The sequence below is a fragment of the Taudactylus pleione genome, unplaced genomic scaffold (assembly GCF_031769625.1).
Source record: "Taudactylus pleione unplaced genomic scaffold, aTauple2 ptg000652l, whole genome shotgun sequence".
Taxonomy (NCBI): domain Eukaryota; kingdom Metazoa; phylum Chordata; class Amphibia; order Anura; family Myobatrachidae; genus Taudactylus; species Taudactylus pleione.
In genome coordinates this window covers 2,254,221-2,269,564 of record NW_028285054.1, presented here as the reverse complement: position 1 = coordinate 2,269,564, position 15,344 = coordinate 2,254,221, and the positions used below count along the sequence as shown (strand labels likewise).

The 15,344-nt window shown below is 44.6% G+C and overlaps 1 protein-coding gene across 6 annotated transcripts in view; it reads left to right on the top strand.

Annotated features, from left to right (window-relative positions):
- Positions 1–2,226: 2,226 nt before the first annotated feature.
- MARK3 (microtubule affinity regulating kinase 3) overlaps positions 2,227–15,344 on the top strand; it is a 71,664-nt gene continuing 58,546 nt past the window's right edge. For 3 of the 6 annotated variants that reach the window (XM_088455300.1, XM_088455301.1, XM_088455298.1), the window contains exons 1-3: positions 2,229–2,783; positions 10,766–10,957; positions 13,191–13,244. In XM_088455300.1, the coding sequence (XP_088311426.1) occupies positions 2,733–2,783; positions 10,766–10,957; positions 13,191–13,244 (297 nt within the window). In that variant the 5' untranslated portion in view covers positions 2,229–2,732. Of the gene's footprint in view, positions 2,784–10,765; positions 10,958–13,190; positions 13,245–15,344 lie in introns of all 6 variants that reach the window. The other 3 variants (XM_088455304.1, XM_088455303.1, XM_088455302.1) reach the window with 2 other exon arrangements.

Here is a 15,344-nt window from a genome sequence, read left to right as displayed (position 1 = left end):
ACCATCTTTTACAGGCATTGGGCTGAGAATAGTACATTATACTGCACATAAAATGTGAATGTACAGTCACACATCTCAAGTTATGGTATGGAAAGTTTTACATAAACATGTTTAAATGTGATTAGCTGGGGGGTTTTTGTATTATTTATTTCTAATGGTCCTGTAAGGAAAGTAACACATGGGTGCTTTAAGTATTTGCATGTTTTAGCCCCATGACCTGCAATTACACTGTCATGCAGGTACAAGCAGTTTCTTCCTACCTTGTCCTCCTGTCCTGTGAAAAGAGCAGGGAGCCAGGACAGTCAGTGTTGTGAGGAGGGACATGTACGCAGTGAATGCCTCAGTTGAGGAGCAGAAAGAGGAGGGCTGATTCGTGCAGCCCACTGAGCTCGGTGATAGGAAGGCTGGGGACCCTTGGGGAAGGGCCAGCCAGTAATGTCGGACAGGCTGGCCCCAGTTCCCGGAATGTGTGATACCTGGCCGGCCCCTCACTGCCCTGGCTGCGCTGTAGCTGACAGCACCTGTCAACACCTTTCAACGATCAGTACTGCTCCAGCTCCTATCGCGGCAGCCAGACAGCCACAGTAATGAACAGCAGGCATGGGAGAGAGCGCGGCCACTGAGGGGAGCACGGGGCCCGGCCCAGCGGGAAATGTCCCGGCGGCTCCTCTGCAAGTAAACAGCCAGAGCCCCCGAAGGACTGGAGGGTGGAAGCAGCAGCGGGGAGAGAGACGCTGGTCCCGATCAGGGTGACAGCAGCAGCAGGGCCCGGGGGAGGGCACAGTGAGTCTCTACAACTAGAAATCCACGGGACCGAGCCCCTCTGAGGTAAGCTGCTGCTGCTCTGCACTTCTCCTCCGGTGATCTGCCAGGGCTCCCAGGTCGGCAAACTCCAAGTGGCACGCGGACCTGTCAGCCTGGCTGGGAGCCCTGATAGAACGCAGGGGGAGAAGTGCGGAGCAGGAGAACCTGTCCAGAGCACGGAAGAAGTGCAGTAGGCAGCAACTTACCTCGGGGGAGAGGGGGCTCAGTGTTCATCTCCCGCAGTAGGGACTCGGTCTCCTGGATTTGTAGTTGCGGAGATTCTCTGCGTCAAAAGTTACCTTTACCTCACACCTCCCACACACGCTGGTTTCTCCTCCGAGCCCAGCGTCTCCCTGATTGCCACATGAGTTGAGCTCATTTCCCGTTCACGCTGGGGAAGTGACTGTGGTAGTTCCGTCCTGTTAGGGCAGTGGACGGCAAAGCAGCACCCCATTATACAGAGTAACAGACAGATACACCACATTATACAGAGTAACAGACATGATACACCCCATTATACAGAGTAACAGACATATACACCACATTATACAGAGTAACAGCACCTACACCCCACTATAAAGAGTAACAGACCGATACACCCCATTATATAGAGTAAGAGCACCTACACCCCACTATAAAGAGTAACAGACAGATACACCCCATTATACAGAGTAACAGCCTGATACACTCCATTATACAGAGTAAGACATATACACCCCATTATACAGAGTAAGACATATACACTCCATTATACAGAGTAACAGACAGATACACCACACTATACGGAGTAAAGGCCCCCATACATCAGCAATTGATTGCAGCAATTCTGCAATTTGCAATCGATTGTGTATAAAAATATTTCCCTTTTTCAATCGATTGCAGATTTGCCACAATCGATTGAAAAAGGGAAAGATTTTTATACACAATCGATTGCAAATTGCATGATTGCTGCAATCAATTGCTGATGTATGGGGGCCTTAACAAGTTGATACACCCCATTATACAGAGTAACAGACAGATGCACCCCATTATACAGAGTAACAGACAGATACACTCCATTATACAGAATAACAGACAGATGCACCCCATTATACAGAGTAACAGACAGATACACCCCATTATACAGAATAACAGACAGATACACCCCATTATACAGAGTAACAGATAGATACACTCCATTATACAGAGTAACAGATAGATACACCCAATTATACAGAGTAAGAAGCACCTTCATGTCACTATATACAGTAGTGTAGAGTAACAGCACCTACACCCCACTATACAGACTAGCACGGTGCACCAGCTCCATAGGAACACGCAGAGTCGCCCTTAGCAACAACAGGCAGCAATGCGCTTGCTCCAGAACCAATAACGACCGCGGACGGGACAGACGTCACTTCCGGCGGTGGCGGCAGCGGGGCTGGGCTATTAGGATCCGTCCGGAGGAAGCGGGGCGGCCATCTTGGATGGTGTAGGAGCAGCACGGAGGGGGCAGAGCGGTTCTGTGTGGGGGGTGGAAATCATCGTAGAAACCGCCCCCAAATGCTCGGGGGAGTCTGGAGAGCGAGCCGGGCCCTGTGTACAGCGCCGGCGGCGTAGCCTCCCAGCCGCTCTGTGAGAGGTCGCGGTAACCCATGAGCCTCGCCCCAGTGACATCTCCTCTGACTTGGGGCCTGTGTGACTGGCTGCTCGGTGCCCGGGCTCACCTTCCCCCTCCCCCTGTATGTGGATGATGGAACACGGTATCTGACCCCCCGGAGCCGCCTGTACATAATGAGCCCCCGGGAGGCCAGCGGGTGTCTGCTGCGGTGAAGGACGGCGCCTCCGGTTACACATTGGTGGATCTGACCGTAACCACTAACGCCCACTCCCAGGCTCGGCGATCCCGGCCTCTTCCCACACTGCAGGGTGCTCAGACAGGGGTCACCATGTCCACCCGGACCCCCCTGCCCACGGTGAATGAGCGGGACACCGAGAACGTAAGTGGATGGGGCACCCCTTCATTTGGGCATCTCCCCCCTGTACCACCTAGTTGGGCACAGGCCCTCCTCCCCTATTGCCAGGTGCCTGTCTGGATATCCTGGCTACATAATATCTTCTCTGACTAGTGATCATCATCTAGGTCAGTCATTGTGGCACTACACATCCCAGCATGTCCTGCCACAGTTATAGCATAGCTGGCAAGGCCTCCTGGGGCCTGTAGTTCCACAGCAGCTGGTGTGCCACACTTTGCTGATCCCCTGATTTACTGCACAATTGGTTCTTAAGTTTCCTGGGAACCTGTTCTGGTCCCTCTGTGTCACAGACCCTGTGGATATTGTTGAGGGTTAGGCCCACTATTTAGGCCCTGATCAGTTTGGGAACTGTGTGTATAAGCAACCTCCATATCCTTGCTTAATTTCCAGCAAACACATTATATCTGTTTTCTATCAAGTCAGCGTCCTTTTATACATAAAGACATGTTATTTGAATTGTATATATTTTTAAATAGTTTCTTTGTGCAAATCATTTTATTGTCTACTGTGATGTGTTCTCTATCGTTGGCTTATGGGAAAAGTGGAAACGGTCATGGTGGATCAATACTAAATGCACGTTTGTTAAAATATCTGATAATCAGGTGGTGCAATGAGTGTATTATAGATTTTTGCTGTATTTTCCTTTCAGTATATTGACTTGTTATTTTGAAGAAGGCTCCATCATTCTGTAATGTTGCTTTTGAAAGGTTTGTTTTCCCCCAAATTTCCAGTAAGTACTGTTTATATCCATATCCCAATGTAGAGTTGACCAGTCTGTAGGAAAGAGCTATGTGGTTACTGGTTTTTATGTAGTGCAGGCTTGTGGCAGCAATGTGTTGCTGTGCATCACACCGAGGTTCCCCGTGTCCCAACATTACACATTTTGGTGCATATCTCTATAGCATGTGAGGGAAAATGTGGGATGTTGGTGGCCACGGGGTGTCTGTGTTCCTACAGTTTCTTTGGCTCTTTTTGACCCTTACCGCTAATTGAATTTCCCCGTGGAGTCTATCATGTACATGTATTCCAGCATGATCACGGCTTGATTAATATTCAGTTGCATTTTTTTGCGTCTGCTTCCAGATGTATTTGTAATGCTGCATACACATGATCAGATTTTAAAGATATGAACGATTTTTACAATAGTTATCGTTCATATTGTTAACATGTTGGGCATGCATCGACCAGCTATGCTTGTTCCCACATGTCCGATAACGATATCTGACATCGACTCGACTGGTTGCAGTAAGATTTGGACGATTTCATTCATTTTAAATGTCCGAAATCGTCCATCGTTGATAAAATGGATCAAATCGTTCATCGTTCTCTTTCAACGATGATCTAGCAAATCTGACCGTGTGTATGCACCATTACACTACCAAGTTTTCTGTTTCAATTACAATGGAGCTTTGGATATAATTGTCCTTATATTGTTTAGAATGCTGTCCTTTAAGTCCGTTTCAATGCATCGTTTTATTCACCTCTGTAGTGATGACATTCATCTCATCTCTTCTGTGTGACATGTTTCTAACCAATTGAATTAGTGCTTTTACTGGTGTATAGTGCTGATACCTAGAGCAGTTATTTAAGGAGTGAACTTATTGGGCGGAATTAAATTCTTTTCATACCCTATCGCGCCCGACGGAGCTATTCTATTCTTGCTCCTGTCGGGCGCGATCAGCTGCCAAGCGCTACATTTCAGCTTGCAGCCCCTGGGGGATGAGAGCTGAAATGTGCGAAAAGTGACTTGTTTGGGCGCCCAAACATCACTTTTTGCGATCGCGCCCAGCACTTTGGCCGGGGTTAGCCGTTTTACGCGGCTAACCCCGACCACTTTGGGTGCGATCAGCGTGAAACGCTGGCACAATTGAATAGCGGCCCGCGATCTCCTGTCACTTTAGACGGGAGATGCGGGCCGCGAAATCAATTGAATTCCGCCCTAAGACTGTTTGTTCAGTCTATAGCATGATACCACTATTTTAGTAGTTGTTGTTGTTTTCTAATTGCATTTTTGTATGTTGGAATTCCAGCCTTTTCAAACCATAGAACTACCTGCTCATCAAATGTATAATTGCATTAATGTTAAAAAAGAAAAAATAACTTTTTATGATGAATTTGTGCAATACATTTGCAAGTATTGGCATGTGATCTCTTCCAGACAGGGATCTCCTTTCCACTTGGTGTCATACACACACATTTTACTTAATTATATGTCTTAAAAAAACTATAAAGTTCATGACATATTTTAATGTGGAAAAAAAGTAAATTTTTGTGGTCAAAATAAACGTATAAATGCGTCATTGTAACAAATAAGACCTACTCTGTTATAATGAGACTATGCACTGTGTTCTGCAAAACTATTATTATTACATTTATCTGACCCCTGTGGTATTTGCAAAGCATGTTGTTGTTGGTTGTTTTGATTCCATGCTGTAAATTATTTCCTTTATGCAAATTTAGAGGGAAAAAATGTCATCTGCATTACTGATGAGTGGTAGTGGGGTATATGTTTAGGTCTGTTACAGAAGCTCCGGTTACAATGCCTGTCTTGAGCTGGCTGTCAGGAAATGCGTCAGTGCTTTGTGGGGAGAGCCCGGCAGATGACGATGTCAGTTATGCAGCCCACAGACTGAAGTGGGCCCTGCTTTTCATAATGTTCTCCCTCTGCTTTGTGTAACCTTGTATATTTAACACACCAATAATCAGTGGTTGTGAAGATATTCAGCAGAGAACAACGGTATAATGCTTGCAGTCTGCGGCATAGTAATGCTTGTCACAGTCTTAAAATAGACGCTGCTTAACCATTTTCACCGAGTCCCTGGTAGCCAACGGTTGGCATTCACTGGAAATAAGTAGATTTCCATAAAGTTAATAGCTTCGGGTGGTGATCGTCTCTCCATTTGGCACATATCGACTGACCTGGATTTTGGTTGAAGGATAGTAGGACTATTGCATGTTCTCTAGTGATGCAGCAACACCCAGTAATTTTAGTTTTGAACTAGAGACTATATACGTATTTTCAAGGTGCTCTTTAGCAACTGATTCATACTTAAAGTTGGGGTTATTTGCATGTATGTTTTGAGGATAACTCGATTGTCTCTAGAACATTGTTAAATACAGAACCAAATGGTTATACTTAGTCGTTTTCTATACTTTCCACAAGAACCATAGTTTTACACAACTGGAGTATTCCATGAATTTGTAGCATTAAGCTAGGGTTCACACTATACAATTATTGGGCTGATTTGTCAATAATTGGGTGATCTCCCTGATTTATTGTATAGGCATGAGTGTTTCGGTGTTTTGCTGATAAAACAGTAAAAAAAGGCCACAAACGCACTCCGATTATTCGTTTGGTCAAACTTGCCAGAAAATATTGGCCAAAGGTATCATGCATTGGACTCTATTCAATTCAATGCGAATTGAATAGGGCCAGGAATGAGCTCCCGAAGCTATTCAATCAGCGCGTTGCTAAGCCTGATTAAGGATTTCTTCTCGCATCCCTCATGGGGTGCGAGCAGAAATGTGACAAAAGTACAGGTGCGATGCTGTTTTCTGCCCTTAGTGCGGCGGAGACAACATCGTGCCGGGAAGCTTAGTTGGAGAAAGCCCGTTTTCATGCCTAAACACCCTGTTTAAGGCGTGGGAGAACTGGCATTCCCCGACCTAACAGAGCGCAGAATTGAATAGCTCCAGGAGCTCATTCACGTGCTATTGAATTTGCGTTGAATTGAGCCCATTGGGTGGAATTCAATTGTATTCGCGGCCCGCATCTCCCGTCTAAAGTGACAGGATATCGCGGGCTGCTATACAATTGTCCAAGATGTTCGCGCTGATTGCGCCCATAGAGGTCAGGTTTAGCCGCGTAAAGCAGCTAGACCCGACCAAAGTATTGGGCGCGATCGCGAAAAGTGATGTTTGGGCGCCCAAACATGTCACTTTTCGCACATTTCAGCTCTCATCCCCCAGGGGCTGCGAGCTGAAATGTAGCGCTGGCAGCTCATCGTGCCCGACAGGCGCAAGAATTGAATAGCTCCGTCGGGCGCGATAGCGGCTATAAAGAATTGAATTCCGCCCATTGTGTGCATACTTGATCTTATAATTCTTGATAAGCTTTACCTGATTACCTCATCCTCCTTGTGGGCGGACATATGCAAATTCAGTGTCGTGTAGCAGAAATTCGTTAACTTATTTAAAAAAAAAAAAAAGTTTAATGTATAGCGACATTTTTGGGATCTTCCACTGACAGAAAATCAGGTTGTTTGTCGGTCTGATTGAAAAGTATGTAGCTTTCTTAAGGGGCCTATCCATCACCCGACTTTGAACTGTCCGACCAAAACCAGGAGGTTTTGGTTGCATTGTTCACAAAGTCGGGTAATGGATAGCCAGCGATGCGCGTGCACGCTGCGTCCTTGCCGACTCCGACTATCTACTGAACATGCCCGTCAACCTGACTACGCTCGTCAGGTTCGGCATGTTTAGAGATAGGAGGTTGGGCTCCTGCAGTGAACGTCGTTAATGTGCGGGCACCGCACCTCGGTCACCTGAAGGTCTGAACGCTAGACGTTCAGACTTTTCAGGTCGCCTAATGGATAGGTACCTTTAACTTTTTATTTCTGTGCTGTAATTAAACAAAGTATGGCAACAAATCAAAATATGTCAATAAACACTTCGGGAACCAATAGCGAGCATAGTATACTAATTTGTTTAACTATTTTATCATATTGTTTTTAGGCAAGTACTCTTCAATATTCACTTAAAAATAATTTGTCTATAGCTTAAATGCTAGTCACATGGGGTTATTGGGATGTGTGAATTAAGCATTAAAAGTGCAGTTTGTGTTGTGGTCCTCGGGGGACAGATTTCTTTCTTTGTTATATACTCTGATATAATCCGTTCTTGATGGTGCAGATCAGTGTTTCAGGGCCATGTATGGGATGATTTGGGGGTTGATTTTTCTAAAATGCGAAGGCTTTTGCAGTGGCCTTGTATGGCAAGCAGAACACTTTTTACTGAATAAATCTCCTTGGTGAAATGCAATTTGTTTTTCCGCACCCCGGATATTTTGTGCGTCCTTCCGAGCCATTCAGTTGTTTCTGCCGATGACAGTGAATGCTTAATTTTGTCACGCACCTTCCTAAGGTGGCAAACGAAAATCTGCAGAAAGTGAGCATGACAAGCAGGACAGGTATAGCTGGTTTACACGGCTAATACCAGTCTAAATGGGTGCAACATGCACGAAAATCTGCAACAGTTGAATATCGCACTGTCCGTTTGGACGGGAGAATAGGCACGCCAAAAAAAAATTATTTCCCCCCTTCGAAATTATCCTTTAGTTTGTGACCGTCAAGTACAATATATAGAAAATGTTGGTACCATGCTGTATAGTTGGAATATTGATCGGTTTGTTCCACTGTGTGGTATACACTTGATTTTTATTTTTTTTTAGATTTACCTGTTGGTCTGGGTGTCACGTCATGGCTCATTTTACAAAATGAAAAGAAGATTTTAATAAGATTACTTGAAGTGATATTTATTTGGATGCAGTAGACTGGCTATGTGAATCTGGCCATACTTCCCGCGTTATTCAAAAGCTGTAGACCTCTTACCACTGACCAAACATAGGGGGCGATTCAATTCAACGGAGGGAGCCCCCGCAGCTATTCAATATACAGCGCTGATTGGGCGCGTTGAGGATTTTCTCTCGCACCTCCCTGGGGATGCGAGGAGAAATCCGACCAAAGTGCCAGGCGCGCAGCTGTTTTTCTGCATAGCGCGGCACTAACAGCCTCGTGCCCAGCACTTTGGTCAGAGGATGCCGGTTAATGCACCTTAACACCCTTGTTAAGGCACGATAACCGCATTTTTCGACCACACACCGCACTGAATTGAATAGCTCCTTGAGCTCGCTCCCGGCGCTATTCAGTTCGCGTTCAATTGAAACGCTCCCTTTGCCAACATGTTGCGCAGCACTTTACAGTATAAATAACTGAATCATAATCAAGGTGGAATGAAGGCTTTTCTGCAATTGAAACATTTAAAAGGGTAATTGGTTGTATCGTTGAGATTTCTGTAAACAATGTTTGTTCGTTTTATGCTGAAAATCAGTATAAAACAGAAAGGTGAACTCATACTTTATGGCTGACCCTGAAATTCCTTTTGCGGCACTGTCAGAAAATGCCCAGAAGGGTACCAAGAGGGAGATTCAATTGTTTTACCACGCCTTCTCATGCGATATTGAATTGTTTGTTACGGCACTTGGGCGCCTAGTGCGTTGCACATGACACTCCCAAATAGACCGGATTTAGATGCGTTAAGCATCTAAACTATTAGGCGTGACAAGGGAAATGTGAGATGCTGGACTTATCGCACATTTCTGCTTGCCACCTCAGCAGTGTGCGGGCATAAATTATGGGCGCCCAAAAAACAAAAGCATGCATTGTTGTTTGAACTTTTGAGGGAGAATTAAATTATGTGCTTTACCGTGCCCCTCAATTTTACTTTGCATATTTGTACAGAATATTTGTTACATTTTATATTGCAAGCCAACCATTTTTCTTATTTTTAGGCTGCAGAATAGCGCATCAGCTTTTTAAGATGGCATAAAAGGCATTCTCTGCAGTTTTAGTTACATGTAGATGCTTTCGTTATTTTGTGTGGTGCAGGAATAAAGTCTCAGTTCTCGGCCATTCTTGGTACTACTTATGCTGGGCATACACTGCCAGATAAAATGTCTGTCAGACCGACAGACATTTTATCTGGCTGCCTGCCAGCCGCAGATGTCGCCGGCATACACTGTGAGAGAAATCTCAGTGTATAGCCCGACATCCGCGCTCCGCCCCCGGTGGAGGAGACATTTCCCTGTTCCTTCCGTAGGAAGGAACACAGGAAATGTCTGTCTGTCGGCCGCGCTGGGCATACACTGCCCGATGCGGCCGACAGTTTCCCGGGTAAATATCGCATCGGACGGGCATGCTGGACAATCCAGCATGCCCGACCGAGCAATATTTAACCCTCGGTCGCCCGCATACACTGCAATTATCGCGGCGATCCGCCGATATCGGGCGGATCGTCCCGATAATTGCAGAGTGTATGGCCAGCATAAGTATGTCTGATTATTATTATCGTTTATTTATATGGCGCCACAAGTGTTCCGCAGCGCCTTACAAAGTACATAAACAAATAGATTGATATACAGTGACTTACAGTACAATACAATACAATACATTACAGGACATGGATAATGTACATTGCTACATTCACGACCATAACACCCAGATAAGCAACAATGCAAAGCAATCAAGTGTTAGGTGCCCTGGTAGAGAGTAAGAAGTAGATGAAGGTATAGTAAGGAGATGCACAAGAGGGTAGAGGGCCCTGCTCATAGGAGCTTACATTCTGAATAAGTATATTTGGTGTGCGTGTGCGAATACCCAGTGATGTATAATACCCAGATATTTAAATTGACTGTAACAACCATGGTCTGTTTGTAAATAAGCAATTATAGTGCTCAATGGAACAATTAATTTTCCCCAGGGTCCTAAACCTGGCTACACACTAGTAAACCTAGTCACATGACCCTTCTTGTAGTTTACATTTTATCACAATTGGCTTAAAATGGAAAAAAAATTAAATAAAATATGAATTTCATAAATTGGTGTAAAACAGATGACTAAAGTCATATTTGGGTGACCTTGGAACGTTCCTGGCTCATAAATTGTTTGGTCTAGTGTTTTAGTTGGAGCACCTGTTGTATTTGTTCCTCTAGCAGAAGTAGCGTGCTGGGGTAAAGCAACCTGTACACAGTTGAAGCCTTAAATCACATATATGCTGTGTGTGTATATGTATATATTTTTTATTTTATTTTTAATTTTTTTTTATTTTATCTAGCATTAAATGTACTGTAAGCTTATTTTGTTTTTGTTTTTTCTCCTTCTATTATTCAGCATACTTCTCATGTAGACGGAAGGCAAGATGTCCCGCCCCGTTCCGGCCGTTCTGGAGCTCGAAACAGGAATTCAATAGCGTCTTGTGCTGATGAACAGCCGCATATTGGAAACTACAGACTTCTTAAAACTATCGGCAAAGGCAACTTTGCTAAAGTGAAACTGGCCCGGCACATTCTCACTGGCAGAGAGGTAAAAAACCACAGGACGTAGAAGAATATCGACAGCAATTTATGGTCGTCATGGAGTGTTATGTAACATAGAGTAGATTGCATGCATATTTCATGTGTGTATGCTGGAATTTACTGAAGCATGTGTATCTTTATAAGTCCTCATTGTGCATTCACTAAGGCTTTCCATCCCCATGTTGAATGCGCTCCGGTTCACAATGAGCATGTTTGCAGTAATTTTGCAGTAAAGGTCATGGCTAAGACTCGGCCTTGTCATTATAGGGTAGCATTAGCATGACGTTGCTGTAGGCATTACAATTTACTAGAATAAATCTTGATGCTAGAAATAGTTCTTCCTGAAGTCGCCTGTTGAAATTGTAGAAACACACTTGCTGTGATTTGACACGTAGAGAGGATCTGACCTTCCTTTGCAATGTCTGCAGTCAATCAAAATGTGTACTTGCATGATTAAAAAGCATCTGGAATTATTATGTTAGGTTGTAGACACTGTTCTGCAATGTTTTTTTTATAACTCTAAGCCAAAAAGTAACTATTTAGAAATGCAAACTAGAACACAGGCAATTGTTTTTGAGATGTGATTTAATGGGTTGGCGACCTTGATCTTTTTCCGCCTCTGCTTGCAGAGCTGGGGCGTCCCAGTGCTTGACTCCTGCAAGAACTCCATCCCCCCCCCCCCTTGCCTCTGGTTGTGGTCACTTTTCTCTATTGAGATTGAGTGAACACGTCATCAAATTGTAAATGCTGAAAAGTCCGTTTTAATGCACTGTTGCATTTTACAAAAGCTTGTCACTATCCCACTCATTGATTTACAAAGAGTGCATTTGAAAATGTTTAATCGATCCCGTAATATGACTAAGATGACTACTCCTCTAGTGCAGGGGTTCTCAACACAAGTCCTCAGGTACCACCATCTTTCACCTAACTGACTAATATATAATCCTAAAACAGCTCAAATTATCGTGGGATCTTTATGATTGAATTAGGTCAAAATCATCTATTTATAACTTATCCAACACAATTTCTCTTTTTTTTTTTTTTTTTTTTTTTTTTTTGAAACACAACACTAAATCAATTTTCATATTGGTCGGCGATATATCGAACATCACAAATTTGCTTTTCCCCAGCGGTGCTGCTCTGCACGGCCGCCAGGTGTACACTGGGGGGGGGGAGGGGAGGGGGCGAGGGCTGCTTCATTTACATTTTCCTGACAGCTGCTTCTCTCTTCAGACCCCTGGTAGGGGGTGCTACCGGGCTGCCCGATCAGCAGTTATCAGCTTCATGGCAGACACTGGCGGAGAAGTTGCAAGGATGCATTGGGGCCGGGAGGTCCTTCTGCGATTAGCGGCTGCTGGAAGATAATCTCCAGTGGGTACTTTAGACTGGTCTCATTGTTTGAAACCATGTCAGGGAGCTTGCAGCCTGGCATGGTCACAAACGATGCTGCCAGGCAAGTGGTTAATAATGCACAGGTGAGTATCTATTTTGCTGGGTCAGTAATTGGTGTTCACGCCAGACCAGGGGCAAGGCGCGGAGCTGATGTGTGTGTGTTCTCATAAAGGGGGTGTGACTGACTGGGGAAGGGTCGTGTCCTTGTGACACATCCCCAATTTGTCACTTTTCGGAGGTGCTGGGCTTCCCTGAAGCTGTCCCCTCACTGTCAGTAGATGCCTTGCTCATGTGCCCGCCATCTATTCATCCGGAGGTGATTGGAAAACGCAACATTTCACACCTGCGGGACACTGCGGCCCGAGCGTGGGGATGGCACAGAGCAGGCTGCTTTAGCTGGATGCCGCTATAAGGGCTGGGCGCATTTTGCCACTTTAAAGTCGGTCCGAGCACGGCGCCACGCTAAATCAGCCTACCGGGAACACTGAATTATCCCACCTGCTCCCACAAACCGAAGTCCACAAAAGCATTCTAACCTGGTTGGATTCCGTACCCAATACACAGGATTGCTTAAAGAACCACTGGCTGATACACAAGCCTTTGTGTGATTCAGTTCCTATACTTTGCCGTTTACTTTGAAATACATCTCAATAACAATGCGTTCTGGGAAATGTCATTGTGTGCCCTGCTAATTATTGCGGTGCCTAGTTACATTCCCAGGAAATGTGTGGTAATATTCAGGAGCACCTTGTTTACCCAATTCATATCTGTGGTTTGTCGTCGTATGCTCACTGCTACACAATGTCACACAAGGACTTACATCATTTTTTTATCTATTTTCTCTTTAGGTGGCAATAAAAATAATTGATAAAACCCAGTTAAATCCAACTAGTCTGCAAAAGGTAAGATTCAAGTGTGTTGTGTATAATAGTATCTGCTTACAAGCTGGCACATGTATTCCCTGGAATAGCTGCATTGTCTTTATGTACGATGCAGAACACTAGAGCAAAGTGACTTACTTTGTGACTTCCCTCTGCTAGGGCAACTAAGTCTCACACAATAATGTACATGGGGATGCAAAATGTTCAGGAAGGACACTGATCAGTGTTTTAATGATCTAGATCTATATATGTCTCTAGCTGTGTAGGTGGATCTAATCTATGTCAATGCAAAGTAGCAACTGTGTTACTAAATTTAGTAGTGGTTATCCCTGTTCCTTTCGAAGTGGTGTAGTCAGTGCTTGTTGCAATACTCATTGAATGTACTCTGGGAAACCAACTAATCCTGATATTAGCAAATAGCTAGTAAACGAATAAAGATAATGTCTCTAGGGGAGACCTAAGTAATGCTCTGTAAGGCCTAGCGCCCCTACACACTAAGGAAAAGAAAATCAGACTAGTGCAGAACATGACTCTGCCACCTGTTTCCAAAGTTTAAACCTAACTTGCCATTTTGAAGGGTCCGTGTTTATCACTTCATCAGAGAATAAAAGTACAGCTGGGTACACACTGGAGCGACGGGCATTCGTTCCGTCATCTGAACGAATGGTCGTGAACAGCGATTGTGCATCCACACTGGACGACTTTAATGAACAACGATATAATTACCATTACGGCATTCATTAAAAATGCACTGGCCACTAGCAATATTGCTAGGTTTGATAATGCAGCACGTCAAACCTGGAGACCGTCGCCAGCGACCGCGGGAGCGTGCAATTGCTGGTACACACTGAGCGCTGTAGGCGATTTGTCGTTCCAAAACAGCAAATTGGCCCGATATCGCTCCAGTGTGTACCCAGCTTAACTCCTGTACAGTTACTTCACTCCCTCCCCCCCCTCCCCATGATTCTGTGGCCACTGCATGGTCAGTCTGAATTATTATTTGAAGTTTCCAAATGGCGCTCTTGCTCTGTTTATGGCACTTAATGAGGCGAAGAGTTAGATAAAATGCCACATTTCCAAACACTGCTGTGTAACAGATGGTGACTATTTCCCAGCAGTGTTTTCAGTTTGAAACCTGATCAGGATGCAATTGTTTGTGCAAACGTAAAGCTTTCTAACCAGGCCAGTCCCTGCCAGAAGTGCAGTTTTATTAGAAAAAGAAATTGTATTGTTACTGTTTTCTCCAGACATGTATAGTATTGCAAATGACAGTAGGCAATGTGGGGTCAACAGTCAGCTGTCTTTTCCATCCCCATAAAGGAAGGTAGGAAGATCATTTCCCATAGGCAGCAGTTTCCTCCCAGCTCCTGTTGTCCTGCTATCAGCCACATAATCTGCAAGAATGGGAGACGGGGGATGGGGAAAGGAATGCCACTGACAGACAAAAGTCCTGTTCATGCCATCCTGCCACAGACCCCAGTACATTTATCTTCCATCTAGCCTGCACAGTCTGAACTCCTCAACTCTGGGCTTAATAAGGCTGGTACCAAAATGTCTGTGTATCCCCCTAGTAGGAAACGTATCCTGAATTAGCATAACACATTATTCTTAAACAATATATAGGTTACTTCAGTGTCTGAATCTGCCGGTTTTCTAAAGGCTTTTGTATGGTAAAAAGACAATCTCCTTGTGATGGGTGATTGACCTCTGTTCTGCTGCTGCTGCGTGAGGTCATTGGATAAGCTCATATTTAACCTGCAGTACAAACAGTATGGAAGCTTCCACTCTAAGGGGCAAATTCAATGCGATGTGCCGCAATGCCCGCCTGCGCACATATTGGCCATGTAAGCTTACATTGCAAGTCTTCCTTATCACCTCTATGTGCTGCAAGGGAAAACCTGTGACGCTAGCAGGCTTGATGTGCAATACCGGAACAATCTAATCGCGATTAATTGAATTCCCCCTTAAGTATATGCTAGTAACGCAGGTCCTGTTTTAATGAATAACTGGACATGTAAAGTGAAAGTAAACCTTTCATATATGTAGTGTATTTTCTTATGACTAGACCCTTGTCTGCAAATCTCTTCCTTGCTGGATATTTGAAGACCATTTGTCTTAGCA